Source organism: Hippoglossus stenolepis, chromosome 6 (assembly GCF_022539355.2).
Source record: "Hippoglossus stenolepis isolate QCI-W04-F060 chromosome 6, HSTE1.2, whole genome shotgun sequence".
In the NCBI taxonomy this organism is placed as follows: Eukaryota; Metazoa; Chordata; class Actinopteri; order Pleuronectiformes; family Pleuronectidae; genus Hippoglossus; species Hippoglossus stenolepis.
The window spans coordinates 1,990,657-2,008,530 of NC_061488.1; the positions used below are offsets into that span (position 1 = coordinate 1,990,657).

The window sequence follows — 17,874 nt, forward strand, 5'->3', positions numbered from 1 at the left end:
CCTTGTGACTGACAGGAAGACCATTAACGCCACAGGAAGTGGACAAGAGCGCAGCGGACGCCAGCCGCGACTGTGGAGCCTGTGTGACAGCCTGAGTGTGTGTGTGTGTGTGTGTGTGTGTGTGTGTGTGTGTGTGTGTGTGTGTGTGTGTGTCACACCTCAGTGCAACAGAAACATGTTTTAATATCAAACTGTGAAACAGAATCGGAGCTGACTGTCACTTTAACAAACCTCTTTAATCGTATTTAAAGGGCCATGACACCATTTTATTCACAGATCAATTTCCTGCTGCTGTTCAGGGAAACAAGTCCAACATATTTCCCAACAATGCAACAAACTGCAGAGAGGACAATCTACTTCCTGTTTACATCACATGTCCAGTGTACATGAACGCTCATGTGACGTGTGTTTTCCGGTGTTTTACTGACAGAGGAAGTATTACAATTAAAATGCTGTTTTAAACATAATAGTATGAATGTAGCTAGAGAGCGACGCCCCTGCACTGACCAACCAAACACCAGAACTGTCTAGACTGTGATTGGCTCGTTTGCAGGGAAACACCAGACGATTGGTTTAGAACTTTAGAGGAAGCGTGAGCCCGTATGATTGAGTTCAGAACCAGAAGTTATTTTAAAGAAACTTTTCCCATAATTCCTTGTCACATGGTGGCTCGACACAGTGGTTAGTTCATGTGTCTTAAATAAAGTGGGACAGTGGAGTGTTGCTCGGTCTCGCAGCAGCTTCTCTTCATCCTTTATCATCTTTAACATTTTTCAAGATATGAAAAGGAGACTTTTAATTTGAAAGAGACTCTAACCTGGATGAATGAAGACAAAACCGGAAATTATGTTTTTTTTCTCCTTTTCTCTTCCTCCGCTCTCCCCGTCCTCTCAGCCTCTCGTCTCTCCTCCTTTAATCAGCCTAATTGCTTAGTAATTAACATTAATTGCTGAGATTGGATGCTTTCATGTCAATTAAGTGGCTATTCATCTTCCATTAACCAATTAGCCAATCAGAGGTTGTTACCGTCAGCCGGTAATGAAGCTGAGCACCAGTCGCGTCAACGAGACGCCCACACGACGGCTCTGCGTTCGCCGTCTTCTCTGCTAACAAAATAACAAGCAGGGCCAGAGCGCCTCGTTAGTCCAGCAGGTGGTCGCCGTAGTTACGTGTTAGGAAGCAGACGTAAGTGAACCAGCTTCATGTGTCACACTCGTCTTTAAATCCTCGTTAGTTTGACAGATTGTCACGTAGATCTGCAGAAAAGCAGCTGACTGACCGCAGAGTCCCCCACAGTCCACTTCCTCTCTAATCCACGTCCTCTCTGGACCATGTCCCCTCTGATACATTTCCTCTTTGTCCCCTTTTTGTGTCTTTTCCCTACTGCTTTTTTTTTGTCTCAATGATTTTATTCATAAAGTTTCTTTACAGTTTTTTTTACAGCAGACATTAAAACGTTCAGTCTGAGACGTCACATCTGAAACATGAACAGAAACAGCAGAACCTCATCACTGCATCTCTGTAGATGAATTTTAAATCTCAGATGTCACAGTCTCCTTGAACGCATCAGCAAGGTGTGTGTGTGTGTGTGTGTGTGTGTGTGTGTGTGTGTGTGTGTGGTGGTGTGTTGTGTTTCTACCCTTCACTGTTGACCTGAAGCTTTACTGTTGTTTACTGAAGTGTGTAATGACGGAGAGAGAGAGCAGCTCTGACCTCCATGTTCCTGCTCTTCACTCTCAAAGACGGAAAAAGATGCTGATTTAGATTGACAGCTGGACCCACACACACACACACACACACACACACACACACACACACACACAGTTTTACAGTGATGCTTCACTCTGACCCGTTGACAGCAACCATTGTTTTAAAGTTTTTCTCTCCCTGACAACATCCACAGCTCTGGATGTGTCCTGGCTCCCGTGGACAATCTGCCACCGCTCTCAGCTCTGTCTGCGCCTGTTGTGTCCTTTCTGCCTCTTTTCCACACTCATGTATCAACAGGGTCACGGCCCACATCGTCTCACACAACAGGACAACCTGTGATGTCCGAGCTGATCTCTGACCCCGGAGCCCAGGGTCCCTCTGAGGGTGTGTGTGTGTGTGTGTGTGTGTGTGTGTGTGTTTACCTCTAGGTTGCTGACTCGTCCCTCCTGGAAAGAACATTCCAGCAGGTTGTTGGTGCAGATGTGACGATATTTACACCAATGACATGGAAACATGCTGCTGACACAGGAGGTACACCTGAGAGAGAGAGAGAGAGAGAGAGAGAGAGAGAGAGAGAGAGAGAGCAGAGAGAGAGAGAGAGAGGAGAGAGAGAGAGAGAGAGAGAGAGAGAGAGAGTCTCCAGGTCAGTAGGGGGCAGTGTTATGCTTCGTTCACACCGAACGCGATGCGAATTGTCACACCGCCCTAAGACCTGAGGCTGACCAGTGACCGGTCTGATCCCCCGCTAACTCGGGCTGGTGCCAGGACTGAGTTTCATTCTCAGTGCTGATTGGCTGTCGTGAATCACGCAAATTTGACGCCAAAATTCCAAAAGCGACGCCCGGGATGAGAGACGCAAATTTAACGTCTAAACACGTCATTGCATTAACTTTGTATGTTATCTCAATGCATGAAAAGCATATTTAGCATTTTTACTTGCATCTGTCAACACTCATGCAAAACTCCTTAGCAACATGCTACTTAGCGCGCTAACACAGTATGTGAGGTCAGTTTTCCACCTGCAGAGAGCAAAGTACTGAAGATACGACCATGGATGAGAGGGAAGACGGAAACGAGCAGCTGAGGTGAGGAGGCGCCAGACTTACGAGTTGAGCACAGAGCAGTTGTAGTAGATGAAGCTGGTGGTGATGAACTGATGTCCCGTCTCTGTGGAGCGAAGACTGAGCTGAACCACACGCTTCTCACCTGAAATCACATCGTGACGTCAGGAACCAATCAGCTGATGTCCGCACGGTAACACACACACGAAGACAACCAAACAAAGTGTGTGTGTGTGCGTCTTACCGTATGTGTGTGTGTGTGTCGGCAGGTCCCTCAGTGAAGGAGACAAACACATCACCTGACCTTTAGCCTGCACATCGCCAGGGCTTTCACTCAGGTCCTCAAACACACAGGAGACGCCACCGGACAGAGCCGGGACGTTCTGCACCCGGATGGTTATCTACAGAGAGAGAGAGAGAGAGAGAGAGAGAGAGAGAGAGAGAGAAGAGGGGGGGTTAATGTAACGACTCAGTCTCTCTACCACTAGGGGGCGTCTCAGTCAGAACAGCAACTACTTCACACGGTGAAGCAGCGTGGGATGATGGGAGTTGTAGTCTTCTCCTGGTTAGGATTCCTTCAGGTTTTTATCAGGAGCTGAGTTCAGTGTTTCTCTGACTCGTCTCTGATTGGCTGTGAGTCGAGCTGCCGCTAACGTTTGTTCCGATCCAGACGTCCGACGACTAAAATCCTTCATCTGCTTCAAGTAAAGAGTTAAAAACCATCGAGATCTAAAAACTGTTTCGTACAAATGTGACTTCAAACTGGATAAAAAGTCACTTCTGACTCTTCCGGGAAACAAACACTGAAACATGCACAGAGGATACGACGCCACCGACAGGCGGCCACATGAAACGCACCTTAAATATAAATCTTTGTGTTTGTATACCTGCGTTGCCGGTGAGGTGACGGACATGTTGCTAGGGGTAACGGAGATGTCGACACACTGGTCCAGTCGGGTGTTGAAGTGTTGAGGCTCCTCCCACTTGTCACATGCTTCCTGAGTGGAACACCTGAGGGGGTCAAAGGTCATAACTGGATCAATATACTGTACGTACACACACACACGCACTCATTTGAAATATTTATTTCCTAATTTATTGAGTGATTAATTATTTTGAATTATTGTTTTTATTTTTCCTATTTGCAAATTTGATTTATTTATTCTCAATTGTTTGTAGTTAATTGTTTCTTACTTAAATGAGTTTGTATTTTTTTAATAACTAAAGTCTCACATTATTATTTATTTATCATATATATATATATCTCATGGTCTGTTACTTTGAAGGTAAAAGTAGTTTGTGTTAAAGAGGAACTTCCTGCACCTGCCTAACGACGAACATCAAAGAGTCCTGATGGGAGTGTGTGAGCATTTATAGAAACATTAATTATGCCTCATGGGAACACACACACACACACACACACACACACACACACACACACACACACACACACACACAGCGTATCACAGTCTGTCATCACTGACTGAGAACTGTACACGTGTGTGTGTTACAGTATGTTTCTAACTCTGATCATCTACAGTATAATAACCAATATATCTGCTCATGTAAACATGTCTTAAACGTGTTTTAGAAAGTCTGAAAATCTCCGGGCTGGTGTGACCAGGCGTTGCCATGGCAGCAGTGATGAGTTAGGAAGTGAAAGGTTCTTACTTGTTGAAGAGGACACACCAGCCACAGTGAGGGTCTCCTGATCCCAGACAGTCTGAACAGCTGCTGTACTGATCACAGCTCTCCACCGGCAGCCTGCTCACCTGCACACACACACACACACACACACACACACACACACACCACACGGGGAATTGGTTAGATACGTGTCCACGTCCACTTCCTGTTTGGATCAAACTACTCGGAGGGAATATAAATGATTGAGGTCTATTTTCAGCGGCGGATTGATCCATATTTAGTGCAGGTCATTGAAACACAGTGAGAGACGATCAATTACTTTGGTGCATGACGACAAACACAGACCATGTGACACACAACATACACATGTTTGTAAACATTTAATTAAAGGTTGATTTTGTGATTGTGTGTGTGTGTGTGTGTTATTTCAGTGTTGTTTGGTGGTTTCCCACAGACCGTAACACAACCTCAGGCCTGAGTCTAACACATTGGTCTTGATATTGCAGATAGTCACTGTGTGTGTGTGTGTGTGTGTGTGTGTGTGTGTGTGTGTGTGTGTGTGTGTGTGTGTGTGTGTGTGTGTGTGTGTCATATCATATACCCACAAGTCATTGCAGCAGGGAGACAGTAAACACAGAGAAACACAGTGGATGCTCTGTCTGTTTCATTCAGACTTTTACACATGAATACATTCATTGTCTCACACACTCACACACACACACACACAGACAGACACACACAGGGAGTCCCTCTGACCTCATTATCTTTTTAAAGAGACAGCGCTGCTGTTTCTCTTCTGCCAGACTTCATTTCAGAATGTGACATGTTTCTCTGAACATTCATTCACTTTATTCACTGAACCGATGCATCGACTTTCAAAGTAAATCAAATAAATGATTCCTACGTTTCAGACTTAAAAATATGAAAGAATCTAATGATGCCTTTTTAGCTTTGGAATCAGAAACTAACCAGCTGAAATGTAAAAGATGGAACAAAGACATGAAGCTTGGTTTCAGGTGAGAAAACGTCCCGAGTCTTTTATTATCAGACCAAGGATCAGACCTTGGTTCTGGTTTGTAGGTGCAGGTGTATCAAGCTTCATGTGTTTGTTCCATAGTTTCATGTGATCTGTTAGTTTTGGTTTCACATTGTAATTTAGGGACTAAAGTATTTTGTCTGACATACGTTCGTCCTGTCGTCATCACCTGAGCTGCGTCTACCTGTACTTGACTTATTCTGTCTGAAGTCATGGCTGACGTCTCACACAGTCTTGTTCTGATTGGTCGAGGTCGTACTCTGGGTTCAGTTCATCTCTGTCAGCGAAGTGGAGTCATGAAACCAGCACAGACATGATCGCACATATTCATTCTTATACGTGGACGTATGAAGCGTCAAGATGTGTTCGACTCAACATGAGGTTTGTCAGAGTCAGAAACACAGAGATGAACAGCTGTTTAATGTGTGTGTGTGTGTGTGTGTGTGTGTGTGTGTGTGTGTGTCGTCAGCTGCACAGGAACTAACAGTTATTGAACTCAGCTTTGCTTCCTCTCAACGGTACAATAAGAGTTGTGACATGGGACACACACACACACACACACACACACACACACACACACACACACACACACACACACACACACACACACACACACACACACACACACACTCACACTCACACACACACACACAGTGTGGATGGTGGTGCCAGCTGAGCGATGTTCACATTCACAACTTCCTGTCTGCAGATGTTCATATTCAAACACACACATCCTTAATTATCCATCGGAAATGATTTAACAAAGCAATTCAGTCACATATTCTTAATAATACTACTAATAATAATAATAATAATTTGACTCTTGAGTTTTTTTCTTACATTTCATTATTTTCTTCATTAAAAAATAATAAAGTCAGTCTGTTGGAATCTATTGATTCATTCTTGAAGGTGTTTGTTTTATTTATTTAAAAAAACCATTGGAAATCTGATGATTTAACAACTTCAAGGGTTAGTTATTTATTTATAAAAACAAATATTCAAGTCTCTGATTTAAGTGTGTTACAGTTGGTATCACGTCAGCAGTGTGTGTGTGTGTGTGTGTGTGTGTGTGTGTGTGTGTGTGTGTGTGTGTGTGTGTGTGTGTGTGTGTGTGTGAGACCCTAACCCTGTGTGTACCTGTCTGTCACTCAGCAGGTAGATGTACTGATGGTCTGGACTGAACACCATGTCTCTCAGGATTGGTTTCCTCCACCACCGTCACCGTCTCGTACAGCAGAGCATTCTGGGCCGGTGCCGAGGTCCCGTCCACACGGATCTGAAACACGTAAACACACACGGGATCAACACGCGGTGAGAGATGCTAACATGAAAAACTGCTGGTTAGCCTGGCGCTAACACTCCCATTAAACACAATGGGGAACGCTAACATCATTTCAGTAACACACACATTCTGCACACGTTAAATATGACAACAGCTGTTTCCTCACGATTCTGGAAAGACACAAATTTCTTTTTTGTTTAGGGACGACTGAGAAAACCTGCAGAGCTTCAGCTGGAAATCTCCTGATTCACCTCGTGTTAGTCAGAACTTCCAGAACAAAACAACACCTCGGAGTTATCGCCCTGCTCTTTCAGATCACAAACAACCTTTTCAGAAAACTGATGCAGAACTCCCTCTAGAAATCTCCTCTTTATTAAATTTAACCAAACATCTACAATGTGACAAAGCTCACAGACGTTGTGCCTGTTGACTTCTCATCTACACTCTGTGGTTCAGTGGTGGGAGACGCTTTTAAGTCTCAAGTGCTGGTGACAGAGGAAAATATCAAAATCACCAAAATCACATCCACAGAAAATATCGTGAAAATGTTCCCAGCAGCTGCAGAGAGGTCTCACTCTGAAGCAAAAGTGTTTTCAATTTGCATAAAAATAGACGATGATGAAGATGATGATGATGATCATATCTGTGACTGTGTGAAACGCCGCAGAGGGCTGATGAGGAGAGGAATCGTCGGTTTGAAAATGTGGAGCGACTAAAATAAGATTCCCCCCAAATCTCCCCAAACCTCCACCTCCCCCTCAGAGTGTGACCCAGAAAAACACCACAGAGGAAGAGGAGGAAGAGGAGGAAGAGGAGGGAAGGCGGGGGGGTGTAGGAGAGAGAGAGGAGGGAGGGAACAGACATGAAAGGGGATGAGAAAAGAAGAAGGAAGGTGAGACAGAAACACTAGAAAACGCAGTGAGCAGTTAAACGGACAGATTTTTCAAGTGGTTGACTTGAAATCGACTCTTTAAATGTTTGTTTAACAGGAAAATGAATTATTCGTCTTTAAGGATGCAGATGTGTCCAGGACAGGGTTAGCCTAGCTTAGCACAAAGACTGGAAGCAGGTAGAAACTGTTAGCCTGGCTCAGTGAGACCAGCATCGCTGCCAAACTCCTGTTTACAATCCGACAGTTTAATTTTTTCTTGCTTCCCGTCAAAAACACAGAGTGAAAAACTAAACGTCACATTTTCAGAAAAATTCAGCTCAGATGAGGAAACGAGGATTTTAACCGTTACCTGGTTTCTACTGAACAGATTTGTGTCAGGAAGTCGTGTGTGTGTGTGTGTGTGTGTGTGTGTGTGTGTGTGTGTGTGTGTGTGTGTGTGTGAGAGTGTGTGTGTGTTGCGTTCGGTGTCTGCTGCAGTGTCCTACTTTAACATCCCCTCCCTCGCTCTGCTGCTGAGCGTGTGTGTATGTCTCCCGAAACAGGATTGTGTAACGAATGTAAGTCAGACCTGCTGCCTCAGTGCAGTGTGTGTGTGTGTGTGTGTGTGTGTGTGTGCGTGCGCCAGCTCTAATTAAGCTCGGCTGCTTAACGAGCAGACAGCTAATTAACACACTGAGAAGACTCTGAACTACACACCCTCCTCCTTCATCCCTCGCTCCACTTTCTTCATCTCTTCTTTGTTGTTTTTTTATTCAGTTTCTTTTTCACTATTAGTTTTTATCTTTTGATTTTTTTTGTTTGTCTCTCTTTCCCTTTTTGCTCTCTCTATCTTACCTTAAGGATTCTTTCCCTCTTCCCCCTTTTCCTTCATCTCTTCCTCTCTCTCACCCTTCCTTAATTCTCTGTTTCATCCTCCTTTTCCCACCCCTCATCCTTTCTTATCTCTCCATCTTCATCCCCTCTCTCCCTTCCTTCATTTCTCTTTTTCCTTCCATCCTCTTTCCAGTCTCTCTTCCTTCTTTTCCTCTCTATATTTTCCTCTTTCCTTCCTTACCCCTTTTTCTCCCCATTCCTTCTTCCCGCTCTCTCTCTCTATTTTCCTTCCATCTCCTCCCTCTCTCTCTCTCTTTCTCGCTCAACTTTCATCTCTCGCTCCCTTTTCTTTCTTTACCATCTCACAAACCATAATCTCTCTCTCTCTCTCTCTCTCTCTCTCTCTCTCTCTCTCTCTCTCTCTCTCTCTCTCTCTCTCTCTCTCTCTCTCTCTTCACCACTTTCACAATGATGTGAAATGCATTCTGGGATACTGGTCTGTTTGTGACAGTATCCTGAAAAATCAGACAGAGTGAGACCTCCTCAGACAGGAGCCGAGTGCCACAGAGGAAATGACCTCTGACCTCTGACATCTGACCTCCGGGTGGTTTTCCAACTGTCAGCGCCCGCTTTGTTCTGAACGTAGCCCGAGGAAACACGCACAGACGCACACACACACACACTCGCTCTCCTGACATGTGACCTTTGACCTCTCACTCTGTAACTGACTCAGTTTCCAGTTTTTGCATTTCTCTGCAGAAATTCAGTTAAATAATAAAGGTTTTTAAAACTCACAGGAAAATTTAAACCGTTAAAAAAATGAATGAATGAGTCGAATTAGTAAAATTCAGCTGGAAGTTCTGAATCTTTCCAGAAACAAAGAGACATTGAGTCTTTGCGGTTCATGATTTATTAAACTGTTCAATGATTTAAACTGTTTATTTGTGTAAATGAAATTACTTGTAATCTAATTTCTTTCAACTGGACGTGAACTTTATTCTCAGATGAATTCATGAACAAACACAATTCAGAACTTCATCTGGAAATCTGCTGATTTTACGCTTTTTAGTGATTCATGTGACGACGTCAGTGAAAGAGAAAGTTCAGTTTGAGGAAAGACAGAACTCCTCTGTTCCTTCTCTTCCTTCCTTCTTTCCTTCCCTCCTTCCTTCTGTCCCCCTCTCTTTCCGTTCCTCCCCCTTCTCTCTATCCGTCTTCTTTCCTTCCATCTCTCCCTCTCTCTCTCACTTCCTTCTTCTCTCTGTCCTCCTTTATTGGAAACCTGTCCTTTTAAAATCTACTTTATTTCTTTCCTGTTCAGAACTTCCACAGGAAATCTGCTAATGTAAAACTCAAAACGATTTCTCAATAGATGAAAAACCGTCATTTCTTTTAACAATCCAGATCAGAAGTTCCACAGTGAATCTCTCTCCATTAAAATCTCCTCGTTAACGGCCGCACGTTGCTGAGGTTTGAAGGATCAGTCGTGAAAACGTTTCCTCAGGTTTGACTTTGTGTTAAAATGAGTCACAATCAGACTGAAGCTCTGCAGCAGAAAAACAATCAAACCATTTCACTGTTTATTCTGCGGCGCTGGTCGACCATAGAAACCTGATATCAATGTGCGCACACGCACACACACACACACACACACACACACACACACACACACACACACACACACACACACAGGCCTGCATCCAGCTGCCTGAAATTCCAATGTCATGCAATACCTCAGAGTATTGTGTGCATGTCTGTGAGAGTGTGTGGGTGCACGGTGTGTGTGTGTGTGTGTGTGTCTGTGTGTTTGAAATAACTATTAAATGTGTGGTCCAGTCCAATGTGTGTGTGTGTGTGTCTGCAGGGGGGGTGAGGCTGCCATTTCCTCTGAGATAAACCAACTATATTACAGATAATACTGACTGGGTGCATGGGTGCGTGCGTGTGTGTGTGCACGTGTGTGTGTGTGCTCAAGACAGGTATTATCAGCCTTTAATACACATATACACCCACACAAACCGCCATACCAGCTATATGACCAATGACTCTGCTAATGGATCTGATTACACACACACACACACACACACACACACACACACACACACACACACACACACAGCTGCTAAGTACTATCATTACTCTGTTAACTGCGGCTCCACAAACTGTCACTGAGTATTAACAGACTGAAACTCGGTGATTAAAGCTTCGCTCCGTCTCCGATTCAGAAACATCACATGGACAAAAGTATGTGGACAAAATAAGTGACTGTGTAACGTGTGTTTATTTAATAAGATAAAATGTTTCTAATTTGAAAAATCTAATTTTGAATATAGATAAAACGTTTAATCTATTTCGGATCTGTTGAGTTAATACACTGATTCAAAACAGCTGTTTGAAGTTATTATTATTATAATTATTATTCATTTCGTAGATTTAATTTGTGAGTTGTATTTTAGCAGAGACCTTGAATTCGATGTTTTTTAAAGGAAGTCTTGTTCCGTCTGTTCACAGAATCATTCAGTTCTCATTCCGTCTGTCTGCTGCTCGCTTTCATTCACTTAGAGCCTGAAACTCCTGAAACTCAACACCAGCCTGCACTTTCACCTCTCACACACACTCACACACACACACACACACACACACACACACACACACACACACACACACACACAGACACACACACACTGCTCAGGTTACTTCCAGCTGCTGCTGCTTCTCTCCTGCAGACTTTTCTCAATAATGCGGACGAATGTGAAAATGATGTTTTGCTCCAGTTTCTCTTTGATGCTGCAGAAGTGAAGAGTTCGTCTCCACTGAAACATCGAGAGAGTTTTATTATTACAACACAACCGAACATGTCTCGGAATGTGTTTATCCGCATCTTCTTCTTTATTCTTACGTTATTTATTCTCCGTCCACACTAACAAACATTAAAACACGTCACGTGAATATGTGCGGACACCGGTCATGTGGTGTGAACAGGAAGTCGATTGTCTACTCTGCAAATATTACAAACGAGGAACAGTGATGGTGAAACGTAAGGGCAGGGATCAGGAAGAGAACGTGGGCGTCATCGTTTACAAACGTCTCAGTTTCTGTTCGTCCAGACTGAAACACAACCCCAGAGTTTCCCATCTAAAACGAGACCAGTCGTAACCATGGCTACAGTGATGTGTTGTTAAAACCGAAGCATAGCAGTGTGGGTCTGTGAGTTAGTTTCTTTGTTGTTTGATGCTGAACTTCACCGAACAATCAGCAGATTTAACTCTCACAAGCCGGTTTCCTTTTCCGTGTCACACAGAATCCAGGTCAGAACTCAAAATCTGCTCTTTTAAACCCGACGTCGTCCACACAGATGAATCTCTGATGTTTGGTGTGATGATGGACGATTAGCAGCAGCAACATGTCAGCAGCGTGTTCAGATGGACAAAGTGTTGATGCAACTCCATCCTCTGTTGTCATGGCGACTGCATCAGAGTAACAGAGGAATTAAATCGTGAATATTAAACACAAACTGGGCTGAAAAACAAACATGTCGCCTCATTTTTCTGACCAAGGATGAGACAAAGAGGAGGACACTGTGTGTGTCTGTGTGTGTCTGTGTGTGTGTGTGTGTGTGTGAGACGGATGGCCATCCTATCCATTTAGCTCCTTCAGACAGACACTAAACATTGTTCAGTCAGCCATCAGAGCCTGAGGGAGGAAGAAGAGGAGGAGGAAGGGCAGTGAAGGGTGAAACAGGCAGGGGGGAGGCAGTTAAGCTTATTAGTTCCTCCCCCATCCCCCCAAAACACACACACACACACACACACACGCACACACACCAGACAATACTGAGAACACCAACTGATGGTTTTAACCCCTTAGGCAGATGGACACATGGACACACACACACACACACACACACTGTATCTTTCCAATAATTTTGTTAGTCCAATAATGATTCTGTGGCATTTCTTGTATTTCTAAGCTTTTATTTTGGTTGTGTCCACCCTTCATTTTATGTCTTAAAATAACAACAAAACGATTAAATATTGTAAAGAATTTTCCTCGCGACAGGTCGACCTCTGACCTTCACACTCGCCCTCACACAGACACGTGTGTGGTCTCACCTGACGCCTCAGGTGGATATTGTCTTTTCTTTTTCACCTCAGTGGTTCGGACTCGAGTCTGGACATGTCTCAAATGTCTTGAAAAAAATACGAGACTGAACGTCCTCTGGAAATCTGTTGATTTAACTCTCTACAGAAACATCTGGGTGTAAACGTCCATCTGAATTCTTTATTATTTAACTTCTTTAAGAGGATTGTATTTTATTTATCAATCAGATAATTCAAACCTCCTGTACAGAGTTCACTCTTACTACATAAAAGGTATAAGTTACTATTTTACATTACCATTTTTAACAGTAATCACTGCCCTGTTATCCACATGTAACTATTACAAACGATATAATAGTTAATATACGGTTAATATCTACCCATTACCCCCAACTGACTAGATTGAGTGGTTGAGAGAGAGAGAGAGAGAGCGAGAGAGAGAGAGAGAGAGAGAGAGAGAGAGAGAGAGAGAGAGAGAAAGTGTGAACAGGCTTCAGTCTCTTTGGGGAGCCGACAGATTTGCTCGTTCTTCCATCATCTCCTTGGCAACCGAATAATTATTAATCCACCACCTCTGTGTGTGTGCAGCATTTTTTCTGCAGTGTGTTTTTCTTGTGTAGCCTGTGGTGATGCAACGATATCTGTCCTTAAGTAGGGCAGTGTTTTGCTGGGAGAGAGAGAGGGGTGATGCAAAAGGAAAAGAAAGAGTTGGGGGGGGGTGGAAGGAGAGAAAAGAGGGGGAGACGCAGACGGAAACAGGAAATGAAAATCAGAAACATGTTACCTGAATGACTGATGAAAAAAGACATGATCTGTGGTTTGTGTTGACTCTAGTCAAAGCAATAACTCATTCTCACCACAGGGGGCGGCAAAAGCAAGACAAGAGTTTTTTCCTTTTACATATGAACTGACACATTCCTACGATGCAAAACTTTCAATACATGTCCACTGTAGGAAAACACAACACTTGTGAGGTAACATACTGCAGCAGTATACGAGGGGAGCTCCTCAGGGATCAATACTTGGTCCCCTTCTATTCAATATTTAGAAGTGAACACTTTAAACGTCCCATATCAGCTCATAGATTCTTCACAGGAGGATGTACGTCATATTAAATCCGTCTGAAAACAATAAGTAGAAGAAGACGACTCCAAACGTAAAAGTCAAAAAGTTGATCCAGTCTCGAGCTGATGAGACGAGTTTAAAAAGTCAGTCAGTTTGTTGAATGATGCAGGAGGAATGTCTGTGTCTCTGTGTGTGTGTGTGTGTGTGTGTGTGTGTGTGTGTGTGTGTGTCTGTGAGTGTGCTTTACTTTGGCAGAGTTTGTGTTATTGTTGTTAAGATAGAGACAGAAAGACAAAGAGCAGAGCAGCTCCCAGCAGAATAACTTCAACATGAGGTATCCACTCAGCTGTGTGTGTGTGTGTGTGTGTGTGTACTTTCACTGCCACTATGAGTACAACGACAGAGCAGTGGAACTCAGTGTTGTTCTGAGACATAATGAGGAGAAAGAAAAATCATTTAATTCATGTTTCACCGTCATAGTCGAGTTTCTTTCTCTTTGATGAAACTGTTCACGACGAACGTTCAAACTGAGCTACGACAGTAAAGACTCATCTCCACTTCCTCCTGTATAGAAATGAAGTAAATATATCTCTATCTCATCCTATACTACATCACCGCACAATGACAATAAAGGGGTTCTATTATATTCTATTCTCGCCAGCCACCAGGCGGCGATCAGAAGATTTGTCGTCCATCTGAATTTACAGTCTGTGCTGTTGACTTTATCGACAGCATCTCTTCCACCTACTGTTTATCTCCACAAACTAGATCCTGATGTTCGCAAAACATCAGCGGATGCAAACGAGCAGGAAGTCACTTTTTCATTTTGCAGATGTTTTGAATTTTCAGTTTCTCGACACATCTGGATGAAACTCGACGACACGGAGCTGTTGGAGGGTTGTAATTCCACGACTCCGAGCTGCAGCGAGATCGTTACTCTGCACCTGCTGCTGCAAATCTACCCATACATCACTGTGTGTGTGTGTGTGTGTGTGTGTGTGTTGTGTGTGTGTGTGTGTGTGTGTGTGTGTGTGTGGGCTGAACCAGATGAGCGTCTGTATTTGCTCAGCAGTAATCGTCTGCTTGTTCACATGGACGCAGTGTTTGCTGCTGTCCACACAGCCTGACCCTGTGTGTGTGTGTTGTGTGTGTGTGTGTGTGTGTGTGTGTTTGTTAAAAGTGTTGTTTGTCTGACGTGAAGCCATGAAATTATAATTTAATGCTACTACTCATATTATAGAGATAAAACCCACAGTAAATACAGTTAAAGTAAAGTTGAGGTATCTCTACGTCTTTTGACTCAATATAATTTATATCAAATATAATTTGCATATAGATATTAAGTTAATATTTTCACGTCATTATTGTGACTTATTTTTGTCGTCATAATTGTGTAGTGAAAACCCGACACGTGATCGGTTTCAACTCTGCTGTTAACTGATGATCAGTTTCACTGAGGTCGTTAAAACAGCTGCAGGTGAGAGATACGGGGTGATGATTGTCTAATATTAGAGTGTGATGAAACACGAGGCAATCTCACACACACAATGAAGTGGGTCAGGGTATTTCTGTGAGAAAAATTAATTAGACGACAGAATGTTAACGCAGTGACATCAAAACAGACTCATCATTGATGGAGCAGGTTCTCACACACTTTTAACACACACACACACACACACACACACACACACAGTATATATGTTCTTGATAGGACTGGGTGATATGACTTCTATATCATACTAATTTCAAACTTTTACCTCGATTACGATTAATGACCTTCTGGTTGGTGTTTGTGTTTATTGTTAACACGACGTTACGTCAGCGGGGGAGTGAGAACAAGGTCACCGGCCGCGGCTGCAAAATGAACGTAGCGGAAACCCGTGAGCTGAGTGCACGAGTCGGGGGAAGCCATCAACCGAATTAACGGACATGAGCAACACTGCGTCGGTTCGAGGTTACAAATGTCACAGAGACACAAAAAGTCAAATTTCAAAGGCTCCTTAAAACGCAGCCCAACATATCCCAGGATTCATAGCTCCTCAGTGACATAACGGCGCCAGGAAGTGACGAGAAGACTGATGCTCGAGTGTCAGGCTTCAACTCAACTAAACATCTGACGTTACACACGTTAAAAAAACCAAAGTGTCCGACTGCAGCTCTGTTGCTAGGCAGACGTCTCATTTCTGGAGACTGACACTTTTACTGTGGTAAAGTAACTACTGCATGTAACCTGTTACTATGAAGAGTCTGTATAATATAATCAGCAGAGTGAAAGAAGATACTGTGTTTACTGGGAACACTGGACCTTATCATCACCATCACACACACACACAAAGAGAGAGAGTGTGTGTGTCCCTGGCAAACTCCTGGGAACAGGAAACACTTTTCAATAGGCCACAATGACAGAAACAAAGAGCTTTCTGACACACACACACACACACACACACACACACACACACACACACACACACACACACACACACACACACACACACACACACACACACACACACACACACACACACACACACAGTTTCATACAGTATTTTTGCTTCACTGCTCAAATCTGTGAGAAGAAAAGTACCCCCCTCTGTTAATGTGACCCAGTTTCAGGTGCTCGGTGGATTAAGCCTCAAACACTTTCTCCCCACTTCTCTCTCTCTCTCTCTCTTCCCTCCCTCTGTCTTCTCCTCCTCTCTTCTTTCCGTCTCCCTTTCATCTCCGCGTCCTCCTTGAACACCATCCTCTTCCTCGATTAACCTCTCCTCTGATTTTATTCCATCGCTCCCTTCCTCCCTCACTCCTCCCTCCTGTCGTCATCGCCTCTCATCTCGTCTCCTCTTTCACTTCGTCCTCCTGTCATCTTCTCATCTTCTCCCTCCCATTATCTCTTCTCTCCTTCACCAGTATTACACTTTCTGATCCGTATTCTCCTCGTCCTCCTTTTTCCTCGTCTTGTTCCTCTTTACGTCCCCCTCCTCTTCTCTCCATCCCTCCTCCTTCATCTTCTCTTTCCCTCTCTCCTCTGATGATGCGGATTCATGACCTGATTCAGTGTCATGCAGCTGCTCTCAGATCAGTTTCTCAAACTGTGTTTATCACAAACACTTTTTCCTGCAGATTTTCTTCAGATACTTTTCTGTTTTATGAACTTATCAAAACTTTTGTGATTTTTCTAACACGTGACGGACGTGAAACCGGAAGAACACAAACATCTCAGGATGAAGAAGAGGAGCCGTACACGTAGAAGACGAAGACGTCAACTTGGAAACACGAGGAGGTTCCAGATCTTTTGGTGCTGAGGGCCGACGCCGGTGTGGATGAGCTGTAAACAACAACACTGATCTTTCCACAGCAGAGTTTATACGTCATGCCCCGCCTCCTGCTGCTCTACAGGCTCCGCCCCTCGCCTGGATGTTCCCCACATGTTCCTGTTGGTGTGAACGAGTCGGACCCGACAACCTGCTGCTGCTGCTTCACAAACACCAACTACACAACATGTCCAGACTCTTATTTTACACAGTTCATGTCTGAGAAGTGTGAAAACTGGTTCTCGACATAAATCTCAACTCCACGTCTGCAGGAGGACGACAACATGGCTCCTGTAATAATAACCTGTAATAATAACCATTAAATAATGCATGATTAAACCACTTCTTCCAATTAACTAACCGGTTCATTAACTACCCGCTTGACTGGCTCCGACACAGGGGGGGGTCGGGGTGAGGGAGGGAGGACGGAGGGGTGTACAGTGTGTAGGAGTGTGTGTTGTTTTTCAGAAGTCTAACCATGTTCAGATTTAGACTGGGTGTGGCAGCAGTTCACTGGCTTACCACACACACACACACACAGACACAGACACACACAGACAGACAGAAAATAATTTGTAGATGGGCCATAAAAGAGCGAGAGGGGAAGGATAGTAGACGCCTTCGCTTTTCATTCAGACCACACACTGTTTTACTACTGTACTGTGTGTGTGTGTGTGTGTGTGTGTGTGTGTGTGTGTGTGTGTGTGTGTGTGTGTGTGTGTGTTTGTGTGTGTGTGACGTCAGGCTAAAACATGTCCTTTGGGATAAACTTTATGGATTTCACTCTAAAACACGGTCAATAACGAGAACGAGAGAGACCAGGAGATAAAACAGAGAGAGAGAGAGAGAGAGAGGGTGATAAGGGTGAGGACGGGCAGAGAAAAGAAAGAGACAAAAGAGAGAGCGAGAGATGAAGTCATTTCCCAAGGTGAGTTCTTACGATGCATTTCACGAATG

At 43.8% G+C, this 17,874-nt stretch overlaps 1 protein-coding gene across 1 annotated transcript in view; it reads right to left on the reverse strand.

Annotated features, from left to right (window-relative positions):
- The window catches only part of plxna3 (plexin A3), a 72,504-nt gene that overhangs the window by 16,597 nt on the left and 38,033 nt on the right, over positions 1-17,874 (reverse strand). The window contains 7 exon segments of the mRNA XM_047340418.1: positions 2,133-2,247; positions 2,817-2,916; positions 3,016-3,172; positions 3,659-3,782; positions 4,443-4,543; positions 6,592-6,652; positions 6,654-6,730. Of these exon segments, the coding sequence (XP_047196374.1) occupies positions 2,133-2,247; positions 2,817-2,916; positions 3,016-3,172; positions 3,659-3,782; positions 4,443-4,543; positions 6,592-6,652; positions 6,654-6,730 (735 nt within the window).